General features: G+C 63.8%; 1 protein-coding gene across 1 annotated transcript in view; it reads right to left on the bottom strand.

The window, feature by feature from the left end:
- The window catches only part of ncam3 (neural cell adhesion molecule 3), a 44,276-nt gene that overhangs the window by 11,211 nt on the left and 17,812 nt on the right, over nucleotides 1-15,253 (bottom strand). Inside the window, exons 4-7 of the mRNA XM_059957458.1 lie at nucleotides 9,939-10,073; nucleotides 9,264-9,401; nucleotides 1,389-1,573; nucleotides 204-300 (exon numbers count right to left, since the gene is read on the bottom strand). Of these exons, the coding sequence (XP_059813441.1) occupies nucleotides 204-300; nucleotides 1,389-1,573; nucleotides 9,264-9,401; nucleotides 9,939-10,073 (555 nt within the window). The remainder of the gene's footprint in view (nucleotides 1-203; nucleotides 301-1,388; nucleotides 1,574-9,263; nucleotides 9,402-9,938; nucleotides 10,074-15,253) is intronic.

The raw sequence follows: 15,253 nt of genomic DNA on the forward strand, positions 1-15,253 counted from the left end.
AGGAGACCCACAGGGTGGAAGGGGAGAGGGGGCCTTAGGGAGGGAGGAGAGTTGAGATGGTGTGGATGGGAGGGGGTGGGGAGGGAGACCGGTGGTTGGGAGGGAGGGGAAGGACACTCACAGGGAGGGGGAAGTGTGAATGGGAGAGGGAAGGGGGCCTCTGGGTGGGGAGAGGCCCATGAGTTAGTCACGGCTGTCCTCACCTCCCTCCCTCAGCTGCACGGTGTGAGAAGCCGAGCCCTGAGCGTTACTTGCTGTGCACCGGTACTCTGAGAATTCCTCTGCTGATCTCACTGGCACCTGAGAGAGAGAGCGAGGGGGAGTCAGTGAGGGAGACTGGGGAGGGGAGGGGAGGGGAGGGGTGTACAACCCTCCGGCCCATACTCCCATTCCCAGCCCTGAGATCCGCTCCGGCCCCTACAAACTTCCCCATCTCCCTAACCCCCTCCAGCCCCTAACTCCCTCCTTGTCTCTGTAACCCCCTCCAGCCCCTACCTCCCTCCTTGTCTCTGTAACCTCCTCCAGCCCCTACCTCCCTCCTTGTCTCTGTAACCCCCTCCAGCCCCTACCTCCCTCCTTGTCTCTGTAACCTCCTCCAGCCCCTACCTCCCTCCTTGTCTCTGTAACCCCCTCCAGCCCCTACCTCCCTCCTTGTCTCTGTAACCCCCTCCAGCCCCTACCTCCCTCCTTGTCTCTGTAACCCCCTCCAGCCCATACCTCCCTCCTTGTCTCTGTAACCCCCTCCAGCCCCTACCTCCCTCCTTGTCTCTGTAACCCCCTCCAGCCCCTACCTCCCTCCTTGTCTCTGTAACCCCCTCCAGCCCCTACCTCCCTCCTTGTCTCTGTAACCTCCTCCAGCCCCTACCTCCCTCCTTGTCTCTGTAACCCCCTCCAGCCCCTACCTCCCTCCTTGTCTCTGTAACCCCCTCCAGCCCCTACCTCCCTCCTTGTCTCTGTAACCCCCTCCAGCCCCTACCTCCCTCCTTGTCTCTGTAACCTCCTCCAGCCCCTACCTCCCTCCTTGTCTCTGTAACCCCCTCCAGCCCATACCTCCCTCCTTGTCTCTGTAACCCCCTCCAGCCCCTACCTCCCTCCTTGTCTCTGTAACCTCCTCCAGCCCCTACCTCCCTCCTTGTCTCTGTAACCCCCTCCAGCCCCTACCTCCCTCCTTGTCTCTGTAACCCCCTCCAGCCCCTACCTCCCTCCTTGTCTCTGTAACCCCCTCCAGCCCCTACCTCCCTCCTTGTCTCTGTAACCCCCTCCAGCCCTTACCTCCCTCCTTGTCTCTGTAACCCCCTCCAGCCCCTACCTCCCTCCTTGTCTCTGTAACTTGCTTTGGCCCCTACACCCCTCCCCGTCTCTGTGACCCCCCCATAACCCGGACTGACCTGCAGGACACTCCTGATGTCTGTTGAGTGTTTGGAGATAAGTCCAATGTCTCCAAGATCCAAACTGTTCCGGCTCCAGGTGATGTTTGGCTCGGGATAAGCCCGGACGGTGCAGGAGATGTTGACGGGGTTTCCTAACCAGCTGTACAGGACCTGCGGTTCAGAAGATTCAAATGTGGGGACGTCTGTAGTGGGCAAAGTCACATTGGTCAGTCACAAACCTCAGTGCAGAACCTCACCCTCTCCCACAGTACTCCCTCCTCACCCCCTCTGACAGCGTTCCCTCCTCACCCCCTCCCACAGTACTCCCTCCTCACCCCCTCCCATAGCATTCCCACCTCACCCCCTCCCACAGCGTTCCCTCCTCACCCCCTCCCACAGCGTTCCCTCCTCACCCCCTCCCACAGTACTCCCTCCTCACCCCCTCCCACAGTACTCCCTCCTCACCCCCTCTGACAGCGATCCCTCCTCAACCCCTCCCACAGTACTCCCTCCTCACCCCCTCCCATAGCGTTCCCACCTCACCCCCTCCCACAGTACTCCCTCCTCACCCCCTCCCACAGCGTTCCCTCCTCACCCCCTCCCACAGTACTCCCTCCTCACCCCCTCCCACAGTACTCCCTCCTCACCCCCTCCCACAGCGTTCCCTCCTCACCCCCTCCCACAGCGTTCCCTCCTCACCCCCTCCCACAGTACTCCCTCCTCACCCCCTCCCACAGTACTCCCTCCTCACCCCCTCCCACAGCGTTCCCTCCTCACCCCCTCCCACAGCGTTCCCTCCTCACCCCCTCCCACAGTACTCCCTCCTCACCCCCTCCCACAGTACTCCCTCCCATAGCGTTCCCTCCTCACCCCCTCCCACAGTACTCCCTCCTCACCCCCTCCCACAGTACTCCCTCCTCACCCCCTCTGACAGCGATCCCTCCTCAACCCCTCCCACAGTACTCCCTCCTCACCCCCTCCCATAGCGTTCCCACCTCACCCCCTCCCACAGTACTCCCTCCTCACCCCCTCCCACAGTACTCCCTCCTCACCCCCTCCCACAGCGTTCCCTCCTCATCCCCTCCCACAGTACTCCCTCCTCACCCCCTCCCACAGTACTCCCTCCTCACCCCCTCCCACAGCGTTCCCTCCTCACCCCCTCCCACAGTACTCCCTCTTCACCCCCTCCCACAGCGTTCCCTCCTCACCCCCTCCCATAGCGTTCCCTCCTCACCCCCTCCCACAGCACTTCCTCCTCACCCCCTCCCACAGTACTCCCTCCTCACCCGCTCCCATAGCGTTCCCTACTCACCCCCTCCCACAGTACTCCCTCCTCACCCCCTCCCAAAGCGTTCCCTCCTCACCCCCTCCCATAGCGTTCCCTCCTCACCCCCTCCCACAGTACTCCCTCCTCACCCCCTCCCACAGTACTCCCTCCTCACCCCCTCCCATAGCGTTCCCTCCTCACCCCCTCCCATAGCGTTCCCTCCTCACCCCCTCCCACAGTACTCCCTCCTCACCCCCTCCCACAGTACTCACCCCCTCCCATAGCGTTCGCTCCTCACCCCCCTCCCACAGTACTCACCCCCTCCCATAGCGTTCCCTCCTCACCCCCTCCCATAGCGTTCCCTCCTCACCCCCTCCCACAGTACTCCCTCCTCACCCCCTCCCACAGTACTCCCTCCTCACCCCCTCCCATAGCGTTCCCTCCTCACCCCCTCCCACAGTGTTCCCTCCTCACCCCCTCCCACAGCATTCCCTCCTCACCCCCTGCCACAGTACTCCCTCCTCACCCCCTCCCACAGTACTCCCTCCTCACCCCCTCCCATAGCGTTCCCACCTCACCCCCTCCCACAGTACTCCCTCCTCACCCCCCTCCCACAGTACTCCCTCCTCACCCCCTCCCACAGCGTTCCCTCCTCATCCCCTCCCACAGTACTCCCTCCTCACCCCCTCCCACAGTACTCCCTCCTCACCCCCTCCCACAGCGTTCCCTCCTCACCCCCTCACACAGTACTCCCTCTTCACCCCCTCCCACAGCGTTCCCTCCTCACCCCCTCCCATAGCGTTCCCTCCTCACCCCCTCCCACAGCACTTCCTCCTCACCCCCTCCCACAGTACTCCCTCCTCACCCGCTCCCATAGCGTTCCCTACTCACCCCCTCCCACAGTACTCCCTCCTCACCCCCTCCCATAGCGTTCCCTCCTCACCCCCTCCCATAGCGTTCCCTCCTCACCCCCTCCCACAGTACTCCCTCCTCACCCCCTCCCACAGTACTCCCTCCTCACCCCCTCCCATAGCGTTCCCTCCTCACCCCCTCCCATAGCGTTCCCTCCTCACCCCCTCCCACAGTACTCCCTCCTCACCCCCTCCCACAGTACTCACCCCCTCCCATAGCGTTCGCTCCTCACCCCCCTCCCACAGTACTCTCCCCCTCCCATAGCGTTCCCTCCTCACCCCCTCCCATAGCGTTCCCTCCTCACCCCCTCCCACAGTACTCCCTCCTCACCCCCTCCCACAGTACTCCCTCCTCACCCCCTCCCATAGCGTTCCCTCCTCACCCCCTCCCACAGTACTCCCTCCCACAGTGTTCCCTCCTCACCCCCTCCCACAGCATTCCCTCCTCACCCCCTGCCACAGTACTCCCTCCTCACCCCCTCCCACAGCACTCCCTCCTCACCCCCTCCCACAGTACTCCCTCCTCACCCCCTCCCATAGCGTTCCCACCTCACCCCCTCCCACAGTACTCCCTCCTCACCCCCTCCCACAGTACTCCCTCCTCACCCCCTCCCACAGCGTTCCCTCCTCACCCCCTCCCACAGCGTTCCCTCCTCACCCCCTCCCACAGTACTCCCTCCTCACCCCCTCCCACAGTACTCCCTCCTCACCCCCTCCCACAGCGTTCCCTCCTCACCCCCTCCCACAGCGTTCCCTCCTCACCCCCTCCCACAGTACTCCCTCCTCACCCCCTCCCACAGTACTCCCTCCCATAGCGTTCCCTCCTCACCCCCTCCCACAGTACTCCCTCCTCACCCCCTCCCACAGTACTCCCTCCTCACCCCCTCTGACAGCGATCCCTCCTCAACCCCTCCCACAGTACTCCCTCCTCACCCCCTCCCATAGCGTTCCCACCTCACCCCCTCCCACAGTACTCCCTCCTCACCCCCTCCCACAGTACTCCCTCCTCACCCCCTCCCACAGCGTTCCCTCCTCATCCCCTCCCACAGTACTCCCTCCTCACCCCCTCCCACAGTACTCCCTCCTCACCCCCTCCCACAGCGTTCCCTCCTCACCCCCTCCCACAGTACTCCCTCTTCACCCCCTCCCACAGCGTTCCCTCCTCACCCCCTCCCATAGCGTTCCCTCCTCACCCCCTCCCACAGCACTTCCTCCTCACCCCCTCCCACAGTACTCCCTCCTCACCCGCTCCCATAGCGTTCCCTACTCACCCCCTCCCACAGTACTCCCTCCTCACCCCCTCCCAAAGCGTTCCCTCCTCACCCCCTCCCATAGCGTTCCCTCCTCACCCCCTCCCACAGTACTCCCTCCTCACCCCCTCCCACAGTACTCCCTCCTCACCCCCTCCCATAGCGTTCCCTCCTCACCCCCTCCCATAGCGTTCCCTCCTCACCCCCTCCCACAGTACTCCCTCCTCACCCCCTCCCACAGTACTCACCCCCTCCCATAGCGTTCGCTCCTCACCCCCCTCCCACAGTACTCACCCCCTCCCATAGCGTTCCCTCCTCACCCCCTCCCATAGCGTTCCCTCCTCACCCCCTCCCACAGTACTCCCTCCTCACCCCCTCCCACAGTACTCCCTCCTCACCCCCTCCCATAGCGTTCCCTCCTCACCCCCTCCCACAGTACTCCCTCCCACAGTGTTCCCTCCTCACCCCCTCCCACAGCATTCCCTCCTCACCCCCTGCCACAGTACTCCCTCCTCACCCCCTCCCACAGTACTCCCTCCTCACCCCCTCCCATAGCGTTCCCACCTCACCCCCTCCCACAGTACTCCCTCCTCACCCCCTCCCACCTTACTCCCTCCTCACCCCCTCCCACAGCGTTCCCTCCTCATCCCCTCCCACAGTACTCCCTCCTCACCCCCTCCCACAGTACTCCCTCCTCACCCCCTCCCACAGCGTTCCCTCCTCACCCCCTCCCACAGTACTCCCTCTTCACCCCCTCCCACAGCGTTCCCTCCTCACCCCCTCCCATAGCGTTCCCTCCTCACCCCCTCCCACAGCACTTCCTCCTCACCCCCTCCCACAGTACTCCCTCCTCACCCGCTCCCATAGCGTTCCCTACTCACCCCCTCCCACAGTACTCCCTCCTCACCCCCTCCCATAGCGTTCCCTCCTCACCCCCTCCCATAGCGTTCCCTCCTCACCCCCTCCCACAGTACTCCCTCCTCACCCCCTCCCACAGTACTCCCTCCTCACCCCCTCCCATAGCGTTCCCTCCTCACCCCCTCCCATAGCGTTCCCTCCTCACCCCCTCCCACAGTACTCCCTCCTCACCCCCTCCCACAGTACTCACCCCCTCCCATAGCGTTCGCTCCTCACCCCCCTCCCACAGTACTCACCCCCTCCCATAGCGTTCCCTCCTCACCCCCTCCCATAGCGTTCCCTCCTCACCCCCTCCCACAGTACTCCCTCCTCACCCCCTCCCACAGTACTCCCTCCTCACCCCCTCCCATAGCGTTCCCTCCTCACCCCCTCCCACAGTACTCCCTCCCACAGTGTTCCCTCCTCACCCCCTCCCACAGCATTCCCTCCTCACCCCCTGCCACAGTACTCCCTCCTCACCCCCTCCCACAGCACTCCCTCCTCACCCCCTCCCACAGTACTCCCTCCTCACCCCCTCCCACAGTGCTCCCTCCTCACCCCCTCCCATAGCGTTCCCTCCTCACCCCCTCCCACAGTACTCCCTCCTCACCCCCCTCCCACAGTACTCCCTCCTCACCCCCTCCCACAGCGTTCCCTCCTCACCCCCTCCCACAGTACTCCCTCTTCACCCCCTCCCACAGCGTTCCCTCCTCACCCCCTCCCATAGCGTTCCCTCCTCACCCCCTCCCACAGCACTTCCTCCTCACCCCCTCCCACAGTACTCCCTCCTCACCCGCTCCCATAGCGTTCCCTACTCACCCCCTCCCACAGTACTCCCTCCTCACCCCCTCCCATAGCGTTCCCTCCTCACCCCCTCCCATAGCGTTCCCTCCTCACCCCCTCCCACAGTACTCCCTCCTCACCCCCTCCCACAGTACTCCCTCCTCACCCCCTCCCATAGCGTTCCCTCCTCACCCCCTCCCATAGCGTTCCCTCCTCACCCCCTCCCACAGTACTCCCTCCTCACCCCCCTCCCACAGTACTCACCCCCTCCCATAGCGTTCGCTCCTCACCCCCCTCCCACAGTACTCACCCCCTCCCATAGCGTTCCCTCCTCACCCCCTCCCATAGCGTTCCCTCCTCACCCCCTCCCACAGTACTCCCTCCTCACCCCCTCCCACAGTACTCCCTCCTCACCCCCTCCCATAGCGTTCCCTCCTCACCCCCTCCCACAGTACTCCCTCCCACAGTGTTCCCTCCTCACCCCCTCCCACAGCATTCCCTCCTCACCCCCTGCCACAGTACTCCCTCCTCACCCCCTCCCACAGCACTCCCTCCTCACCCCCCTCCCACAGTACTCCCTCCTCACCCCCTCCCATAGCGTTCCCACCTCACCCCCTCCCACAGTACTCCCTCCTCACCCCCTCCCACAGTACTCCCTCCTCACCCCCTCCCACAGCGTTCCCTCCTCATCCCCTCCCACAGTACTCCCTCCTCACCCCCTCCCACAGTACTCCCTCCTCACCCCCCTCCCACAGCGTTCCCTCCTCACCCCCTCCCACAGTACTCCCTCTTCACCCCCTCCCACAGCGTTCCCTCCTCACCCCCTCCCATAGCGTTCCCTCCTCACCCCCTCCCACAGCACTTCCTCCTCACCCCCTCCCACAGTACTCCCTCCTCACCCGCTCCCATAGCGTTCCCTACTCACCCCCTCCCACAGTACTCCCTCCTCACCCCCTCCCATAGCGTTCCCTCCTCACCCCCTCCCATAGCGTTCCCTCCTCACCCCCCTCCCACAGTACTCCCTCCTCACCCCCTCCCACAGTACTCCCTCCTCACCCCCCTCCCATAGCGTTCCCTCCTCACCCCCCTCCCATAGCGTTCCCTCCTCACCCCCTCCCACAGTACTCCCTCCTCACCCCCTCCCACAGTACTCACCCCCTCCCATAGCGTTCGCTCCTCACCCCCCTCCCACAGTACTCACCCCCTCCCATAGCGTTCCCTCCTCACCCCCTCCCATAGCGTTCCCTCCTCACCCCCTCCCACAGTACTCCCTCCTCACCCCCTCCCACAGTACTCCCTCCTCACCCCCTCCCATAGCGTTCCCTCCTCACCCCCTCCCACAGTACTCCCTCCCACAGTGTTCCCTCCTCACCCCCTCCCACAGCATTCCCTCCTCACCCCCTGCCACAGTACTCCCTCCTCACCCCCTCCCACAGCACTCCCTCCTCACCCCCTCCCACGGTACTCCCTCCTCACCCTCTCCCACAGTACTCCCTCCTCACACAGTACTCCCTCCTCACACAGTACTCCCTCCTCACCCACTCTGACAGCGTTCCCTCCTCACCTCCTCACACAGTACTCCCTCCTCACCCACTCTGACAGCGTTCCCTGCTCAACCCCCTCACACAGTACTCCCTCCCACAGTGTTCCCTCCTCACCCCCTCCCATAGCGTTCCCTCCTCACCCCCTCCCACAGTACTCCCTCCCACAGTGTTCCCTCCTCACCCCCTCCCACAGCATTCCCTCCTCACCCCCTGCCACAGTACTCCCTCCTCACCCCCTCCCACAGCACTCCCTCCTCACCCCCTCCCACAGTACTCCCTCCTCACCCCCTCCCACAGTGCTCCCTCCTCACCCCCTCCCATAGCGTTCCCTCCTCACCCCCTCCCACAGTACTCCCTCCTCACCCCCTCCCACGGTACTCCCTCCTCACCCTCTCCCACAGTACTCCCTCCTCACACAGTACTCCCTCCTCACACAGTACTCCCTCCTCACCCACTCTGACAGCGTTCCCTGCTCAACCCCCTCACACAGTACTCCCTCCTCACCCCCTCCCACAGTATTCCCTCCTCAACCCCCTCCCACAGTACTCCCTCCTCACCCCCTTCCACAGTATTCCCTCCTCACCCCCTCCCATAGTGTTCCCTCCTCACCCCCTTCCACAGTATTCCCTCCTCACCCCCTCCCATAGTGTTCCCTCCTCACCCCCTCCCACAGTATTCCCTCCTCACCCCCTCCCACAGTATTCCCTCCTCACCCCCTCCCATAGTGTTCCCTCCTCACCCCCTCCCATAGTGTTCCCTCCTCACCCCCTCCCATAGCGTTCCCTCCTCACCCCCTCCCACAGTACTCCCTCCTCACCCCCTCCCACAGCGTTCCCTCCTCATCCCCTTCCACAGAGTTCCCTCCTCACCCCCCTCCCATAGTGTTCCCTCCTCACCCCCTTCCACAGCGTTGCCTCCTCACCACCCCTCCCATAGTGTTCCCTCCTCACCCCCTTCCACAGAGTTCCCCTCCTCACCCCCTCCCATAGTGTTCCCTCCTCACCCCCTTCCACAGCGTTGCCTCCTCACCACCCCTCCCATAGTGTTCCCTCCTCACCCCCTTCCACAGTTCCCTCCTCACCCCCTCCCATAGTGTTCCCTCCTCACCCCCCTCCCACAGCGTTCCCTCCTCACCCCCTCCCATAGTGTTCCCTCCTCACCCCCTCCAGCGTTCCCTCCTCACCCCCTCCAGCGTTCCCTCCTCACCACCCCTCCCACTTTACTCACTCCCCGTCACGTACACTTGACTTTGACTGTGATTGGCAAAGATCTCCTCACTGATCTCTCTGTGATGCTTCCAATGCACTGGTACGTTCCTGCATCGGACGCCCGGATGTGTTTGATCACCAGAGTCCCATCGGACAGGATACTGTAACGCTCTGAGGGAAAAGCAGGTGGGTGTTAAAACTATGCACAGTTCCAATCTCACACCGGGAGCACCGTGTACAGTTCCAGTCTCCGTATCCCTGGGTCAGACCCACAACGGGAACACCGTGCACAGTTCCGGTCTCCCTATCCCTGGGTCAGACCCACACCGGGAGCACCGTGCACAGTTCCAGTCTCCGTATCCCTGGGTCAGACCCACACCGGGAGCACCGTACACAGTTCCAGTCTCCGTATCCTTGGGTCAGACCCACACGGGGAGCACCGTGCACAGTTCCAGTCTCACACCGGGAGCACCGTGCACAGTTCCAGTCTCCGTATCCCTGGGTCAGACCCACACCGGGAGCACCGTACACAGTTCCAGTCTCCGTATCCCTGGGTCAGACCCACACGGGGAGCACCGTGCACAGTTCCAGTCTCACACCGGGAGCACCGTGCACAGATCCCGTCTCACACCGGGAGCACCGTGCACAGTTCCAGTCTCCGTGTCCCTGGGTCAGACCCATACCGGGATCAATGATCAGTGAACAAACCTGACTGGACAATCTCCTGATGATATTCCCAGGACACAATGGGATTCGGAATTCCAACCACATGGCAAAGAACAGCCGCATCTGATCCCCCTTCAAACTCCTGGACGGGGAGTGTATTTTCGAACTTGGGGTCCTCTGCCAAGAGAAACAAACAGAAATATTCACTGTGCAGATCCTGTGCTGGTGGTGGGGTTAGCCCCAAATATCCCCTCTGTCTTTGGGGTTACCCCCCCCCCGCACATCCCCACTGGTGGTGGGGTTACCCCCGAACACCCCCACTGGTGGTGGGGTTACCCCCGAACACTCCCTCTGGTGGTGGGGTTACCCCCGAACACCCCCACTGGTGGTGGGGTTACCCCCAGAACACCCCTACTGGTGGTGTGGTTACCCCCGAACACTCCCACTGGTGGTGGGGTTACCCCCGAACACTCCCACTGGTGGTGGGGTTACCCCCGAACACCCCCACTGGTGGTGGGGTTACCCCCAGAACACCCCCACTGGTGGTGTGGTTACCCCCGAACACTCCCACTGGTGGTGGGGTTACCCCCGAACACCCCCACTGGTGGAGGGTTACCCCCAGAACACCCCCACTGGTGGTGTGGTTACCCCCGAACACTCCCACTGGTGGTGGGGTTACCCCCGAACACCCCCCATTGGTAGTGTGGTTACCCCCGAACACTCCCACTGGTGGTGGGGTTAACCCCCCGAACATCCCCACTGGTGGTGTGGTTACCCCCGAACACTCCCACTGGTGGTGGGGTTACCCCCGAACACCCCCATTGGTGGTGTGGTTACCCCCGAACACTCCCACTGGTGGTGGGGTTACCCCCGAACATCCCCACTGGTGGTGGGGTTACCCCCCTGAACACCCCCACTGGTGGTGGGGTTACCCCCGAACATCCCCACTGGTGGTGGGGCTACCCCCAGAACACCCCCACTGGTGGTGGTGTTACCCCAGAACACCCCCACTGGTGGTGGGGTTACCCCTGAACACCCCCACTGGTGGTGGGGATACCCCTGAACACCCCCACTGGTGGTGGGGTTACCCCAGAACACCCCCACTGGTGGTGGGGATACCCCTGAACACCCCCACTGGTATCTCAATCTCGATCAGAAACTGAGTTCAAATCATCACAGCTGGAGGGGTGGTGAGGAGGGAATTCTGAGGAAGGGGTGGTGAGGAGGGATCGCTGTGGGAGGGGCATTGAGCAGGGACTGCTGTGGGAGGGGTGGTTGAGGAGGGATCACTGTGGGGAGTGGTGAGGAGGGATCACTGTGGGAGGGTGGTGAGGAGGTATCACTGTGGGAGGGGTGGTGAGGAGGGATCGCTGTGGGGAGTGGTGAGGAGGGATCACTGTGGGAGGGGTGGTGAGGAGGGATCGCTGTGGGAGGGGTGGTGAGGAGGGATCACAGTGGGAGGGGTGGTGAGGAGGGATCACAGTGGGTGGTGAGGAGGTATCACTGTGGGAGGGGTGGTGAGGAGGGATCGCTGTGGGTGGTGAGGAGGGATCACAGTGGGAGGGGTGGTGAGGAGGGATCGCTGTGGGAGGGGTGGTGAGGAGGGATCGCTGTGGGAGGGGTGGTGAGGAGGGATCACAGTGGGTGGTGAGGAGGGATCACTGTGGGAGGGGTGGTGAGGAGGGATCGCTGTGGGAGGGGTGGTGAGGAGGGATCACAGTGGGTGGTGAGGAGGGATCACAGTGGGAGGGGTGGTGAGGAGGGATCACAGTGGGAGGGGTGGTGAGTAGGGATCGCTGTGGGAGGGGTGATGAGGAGGGATCACTGTGGGAGGGGTGGTGAGGAGGGATCACTGTGGGAGGGGTGGTGAGGAGGGATCACTGTGGGAGGGGCTGTGAGGAGGGGTCGCTGTGGGATGGGTGGTGAGGAGGGAACGTTGTGGGAGGGGTGGTTGAGGAGGGAATGCTGTGGGGGGGTGAGGAGGGATCACTGTGGGATGGGTGGTGAGGAGGGATCGTTGTGGGAGGGGTGGTTGAGGAGGGAATGCTGTGGGGGGTGAGGAGGGATCACTGTGGGATGGGTGGTGAGGAGGGATCGCTGTGGGAGGGGCATTGAGCAGGGACTGCTGTGGGAGGGGTGGTTGAGGAGGGATCACTGTGGGGAGTGGTGAGGAGGGATCACTGTGGGAGGGGTGGTGAGGAGGTATCACTGTGGGAGGGGTGGTGAGGAGGGATCGCTGTGGGGAGTGGTGAGGAGGGATCACTGTGGGAGGGGTGGTGAGGAGGGATCGCTGTGGGAGGGGTGGTGAGGAGGGATCACAGTGGGAGGGGTGGTGAGGAGGGATCACAGTGGGTGGTGAGGAGGTATCACTGTGGGAGGGGTGGTGAGGAGGATCGCTGTGGGTGGTGAGGAGGGATCACAGTGGGAGGGGTGGTGAGGAGGGATCGCTGTGGGAGGGGTGGTGAGGAGGGATCGCTGTGGGAGGGGTGGTGAGGAGGGATCACAGTGGGTGGTGAGGAGGGATCACTGTGGGAGGGGCGGTGAGGAGGGATCGCTGTGGGAGGGGTGGTGAGGAGGGATCACAGTGGGTGGTGAGGAGGGATCACAGTGGGAGGGGTGGTGAGGAGGGATCACAGTGGGAGGGGTGGTGAGTAGGGATCGCTGTGGGAGGGGTGCTGAGGAGGGATCACTGTGGGAGGGGTGGTGAGGAGGGATCACTGTGGGAGGGGTGGTGAGGAGGGATCACTGTGGGAGGGGCTGTGAGGAGGGGTCGCTGTGGGATGGGTGGTGAGGAGGGAACGTTGTGGGAGGGGTGGTTGAGGAGGGAATGCTGTGGGGGGTGAGGAGGGATCACTGTGGGATGGGTGGTGAGGAGGGATCGTTGTGGGAGGGGTGGTTGAGGAGGGAATGCTGTGGGGGGTGAGGAGGGATCACTGTGGGATGGGTGGTGAGGAGGGATCGTTGTGGGAGGGGTGGTTTGAGGAGGGAATGCTGTGGGGGGTGAGGAGGGAGTACTGTGGGAGGAGGAAGTGAGGAGGGAATACTGTGGGGAGGGGCGGTGAGGAGGGATCACTCTGGGAGGGGTGGTTGAAGAGGGATTACTGTGGGAGGGGTGGTTGAGGAGGGAGCACCGTGGGAGGGGTAGTTGAGGAGGGAGCACTGTGGGAGGGGCAGTGAGGAGGGATCACTGTGGGAAGGGAGGTGAGGGAATGCTGTGGGGGGGGTGAGGAGGGAGTACTGTGGGAGGAGGAAGTGAGGAGGGAATGCTGTGGGGAGGGGCGGTGAGGAGGGATCACTCTGGGAGGGGTGGTTGAAGAGGGATCACTGTGGGAGGGGTGGTTGAGGAGGGAGCACTGTGGGAGGGGTGGTTGAGGAGGGAGCACCGTGGGAGGGGCAGTGAGGAGGGATCATTGTGGGAGGGGCAGTGAGGAGGGATCACTGTGGGAGGGGCAGTGAGGAGGGAGCACCGTGGGAGGGGTGGTTGAGGAGGGAGCACCGTGGGAGGGGCAGTGAGGAGGGATCACTGTGGGAGGGGTGGTTGAGGAGGGAGCACCGTGGGAGGGGCAGTGAGGAGGGATCACTGTGGGAGGGGTGGTTGAGGAGGGATCACTGTGGGAGGGTGGTTGAGGAGGGAGCACTGTGGGAGGGGTGGTTGAGGAGGGAGCACTGTGGGAGGGGCAGTGAGGAGGGATCACTGTGGGAAGGGAGGTGAGGGAATGCTGTGGGGGGGTGAGGAGGGAGTACTGTGGGAGGAGGAAGTGAGGAGGGAATGCTGTGGGGAGGGGCGGTGAGGAGGGATCACTCTGGGAGGGGTGGTTGAAGAGGGATCACTGTGGGAGGGGTGGTTGAGGAGGGAGCACTGTGGGAGGGGTGGTTGAGGAGGGAGCACCGTGGGAGGGGCAGTGAGGAGGGATCATTGTGGGAGGGGCAGAGGAGGGATCACTGTGGGAGGGGCAGAGGAGGGAGCACCGTGGGAGGGGTGGTTGAGGAGGGAGCACCGTGGGAGGGGCAGTGAGGAGGGATCACTGTGGGAGGGGTGGTTGAGGAGGGAGCACCGTGGGAGGGGCAGTGAGGAGGGATCACTGTGGGAGGGGTGGTTGAGGAGGGAGCACCGTGGGAGGGGTGGTTGAGGAGGGAGCACCGTGGGAGGGGCAGAGGAGGGAGCACCGTGGGAGGGGCAGTGAGGAGGGATCACCGTGGGAGGTGTGGTTGAGGAGGGAGCACCTTGGGAGGGGTGGATGAGGTGGGATCACCGTGGGAGGGGCAGTGATGAGGGATCACCGTGGGAGGGGCAGTGAGGAGGGATCACCGTGGGAGGGGCAGTGAGGAGGGATCACCGTGGGAGGGGCAGTGAGGAGGGATCACTGTGGGAGGGGTGGTTGAGGAGGGAGCACCGTGGGAGGGGCAGTGAGGAGGGATCACTGTGGGAGGGGTGGTTGAGGAGGGAGCACCGTGGGAGGGGTGGTTGAGGAGGGAGCACCGTGGAGGGGCAGTGAGGAGGGATCACCGTGGGAGGTGTGGTTGAGGAGCGAGCACCGTGGGAGGGGTGGTTGAGGTGGGATCACCGTGGGAGGGGCAGTGATGAGGGATCACCGTGGGAGGGGCAGTGAGGAGGGATCACCGTGGGAGGGGCAGTGAGGAGGGATCACTGTGGGAGGGGTGGTTGAGGAGGGAGCACCGTGGGAGGGGCAGTGAGGAGGGATCACTGTGGGAGGGGTGGTTGAGGAGGGAGCACCGTGGGAGGGGTGGTTGAGGAGGGAGCACCGTGGGAGGGGCAGTGAGGAGGGATCACTGTGGGAGGTGTGGTTGAGGAGGGAGCACCGTGGGAGGGGTGGTTGAGGAGGGATCACCGTGGGAGGGGCAGTGATGAGGGATCACCGTGGGAGGGGCAGTGAGGAGGGATCACCGTGGGAAAGGAGGTGAGGTGGGAATGCTGTGGGGAGGGGCAGTGAGGAGGGATCACCGTGGGAGGGGCAGTGAGGAGGGATCACCGTGGAGGGGCAGTGAGGAGGGATCACCGTGGGAGGGGCAGTGAGGAGGGATCACCGTGGGAGGTGTGGTTGAGGAGGGAGCACCGTGGGAGGTGTGGTTGAGGAGGGAGCACCGTGGGAGGGGTGGTTGAGGAGGGATCACCGTGGGAGGGGCAGTGATGAGGGATCACCGTGGGAGGGGCAGTGAGGAGGGATCACCGTGGGAGGGGCAGTGAGGAGGGATCACTGTGGGAAAGGAGGTGAGGTGGGAATGCTGTGGGGAGGGGCAGTGAGGAGGGATCACCGTGGGAGGGGCAGTGAGGAGGGATCACTGTGGGAAAGGAGGTGAGGAGGGAATGCTGTGGGGAGGGGCGGTGAGGAGGGAGC

The sequence above is a fragment of the Hypanus sabinus genome, assembly GCF_030144855.1.
Source record: "Hypanus sabinus isolate sHypSab1 chromosome 1 unlocalized genomic scaffold, sHypSab1.hap1 SUPER_1_unloc_6, whole genome shotgun sequence".
Classification (NCBI taxonomy): domain Eukaryota; kingdom Metazoa; phylum Chordata; class Chondrichthyes; order Myliobatiformes; family Dasyatidae; genus Hypanus; species Hypanus sabinus.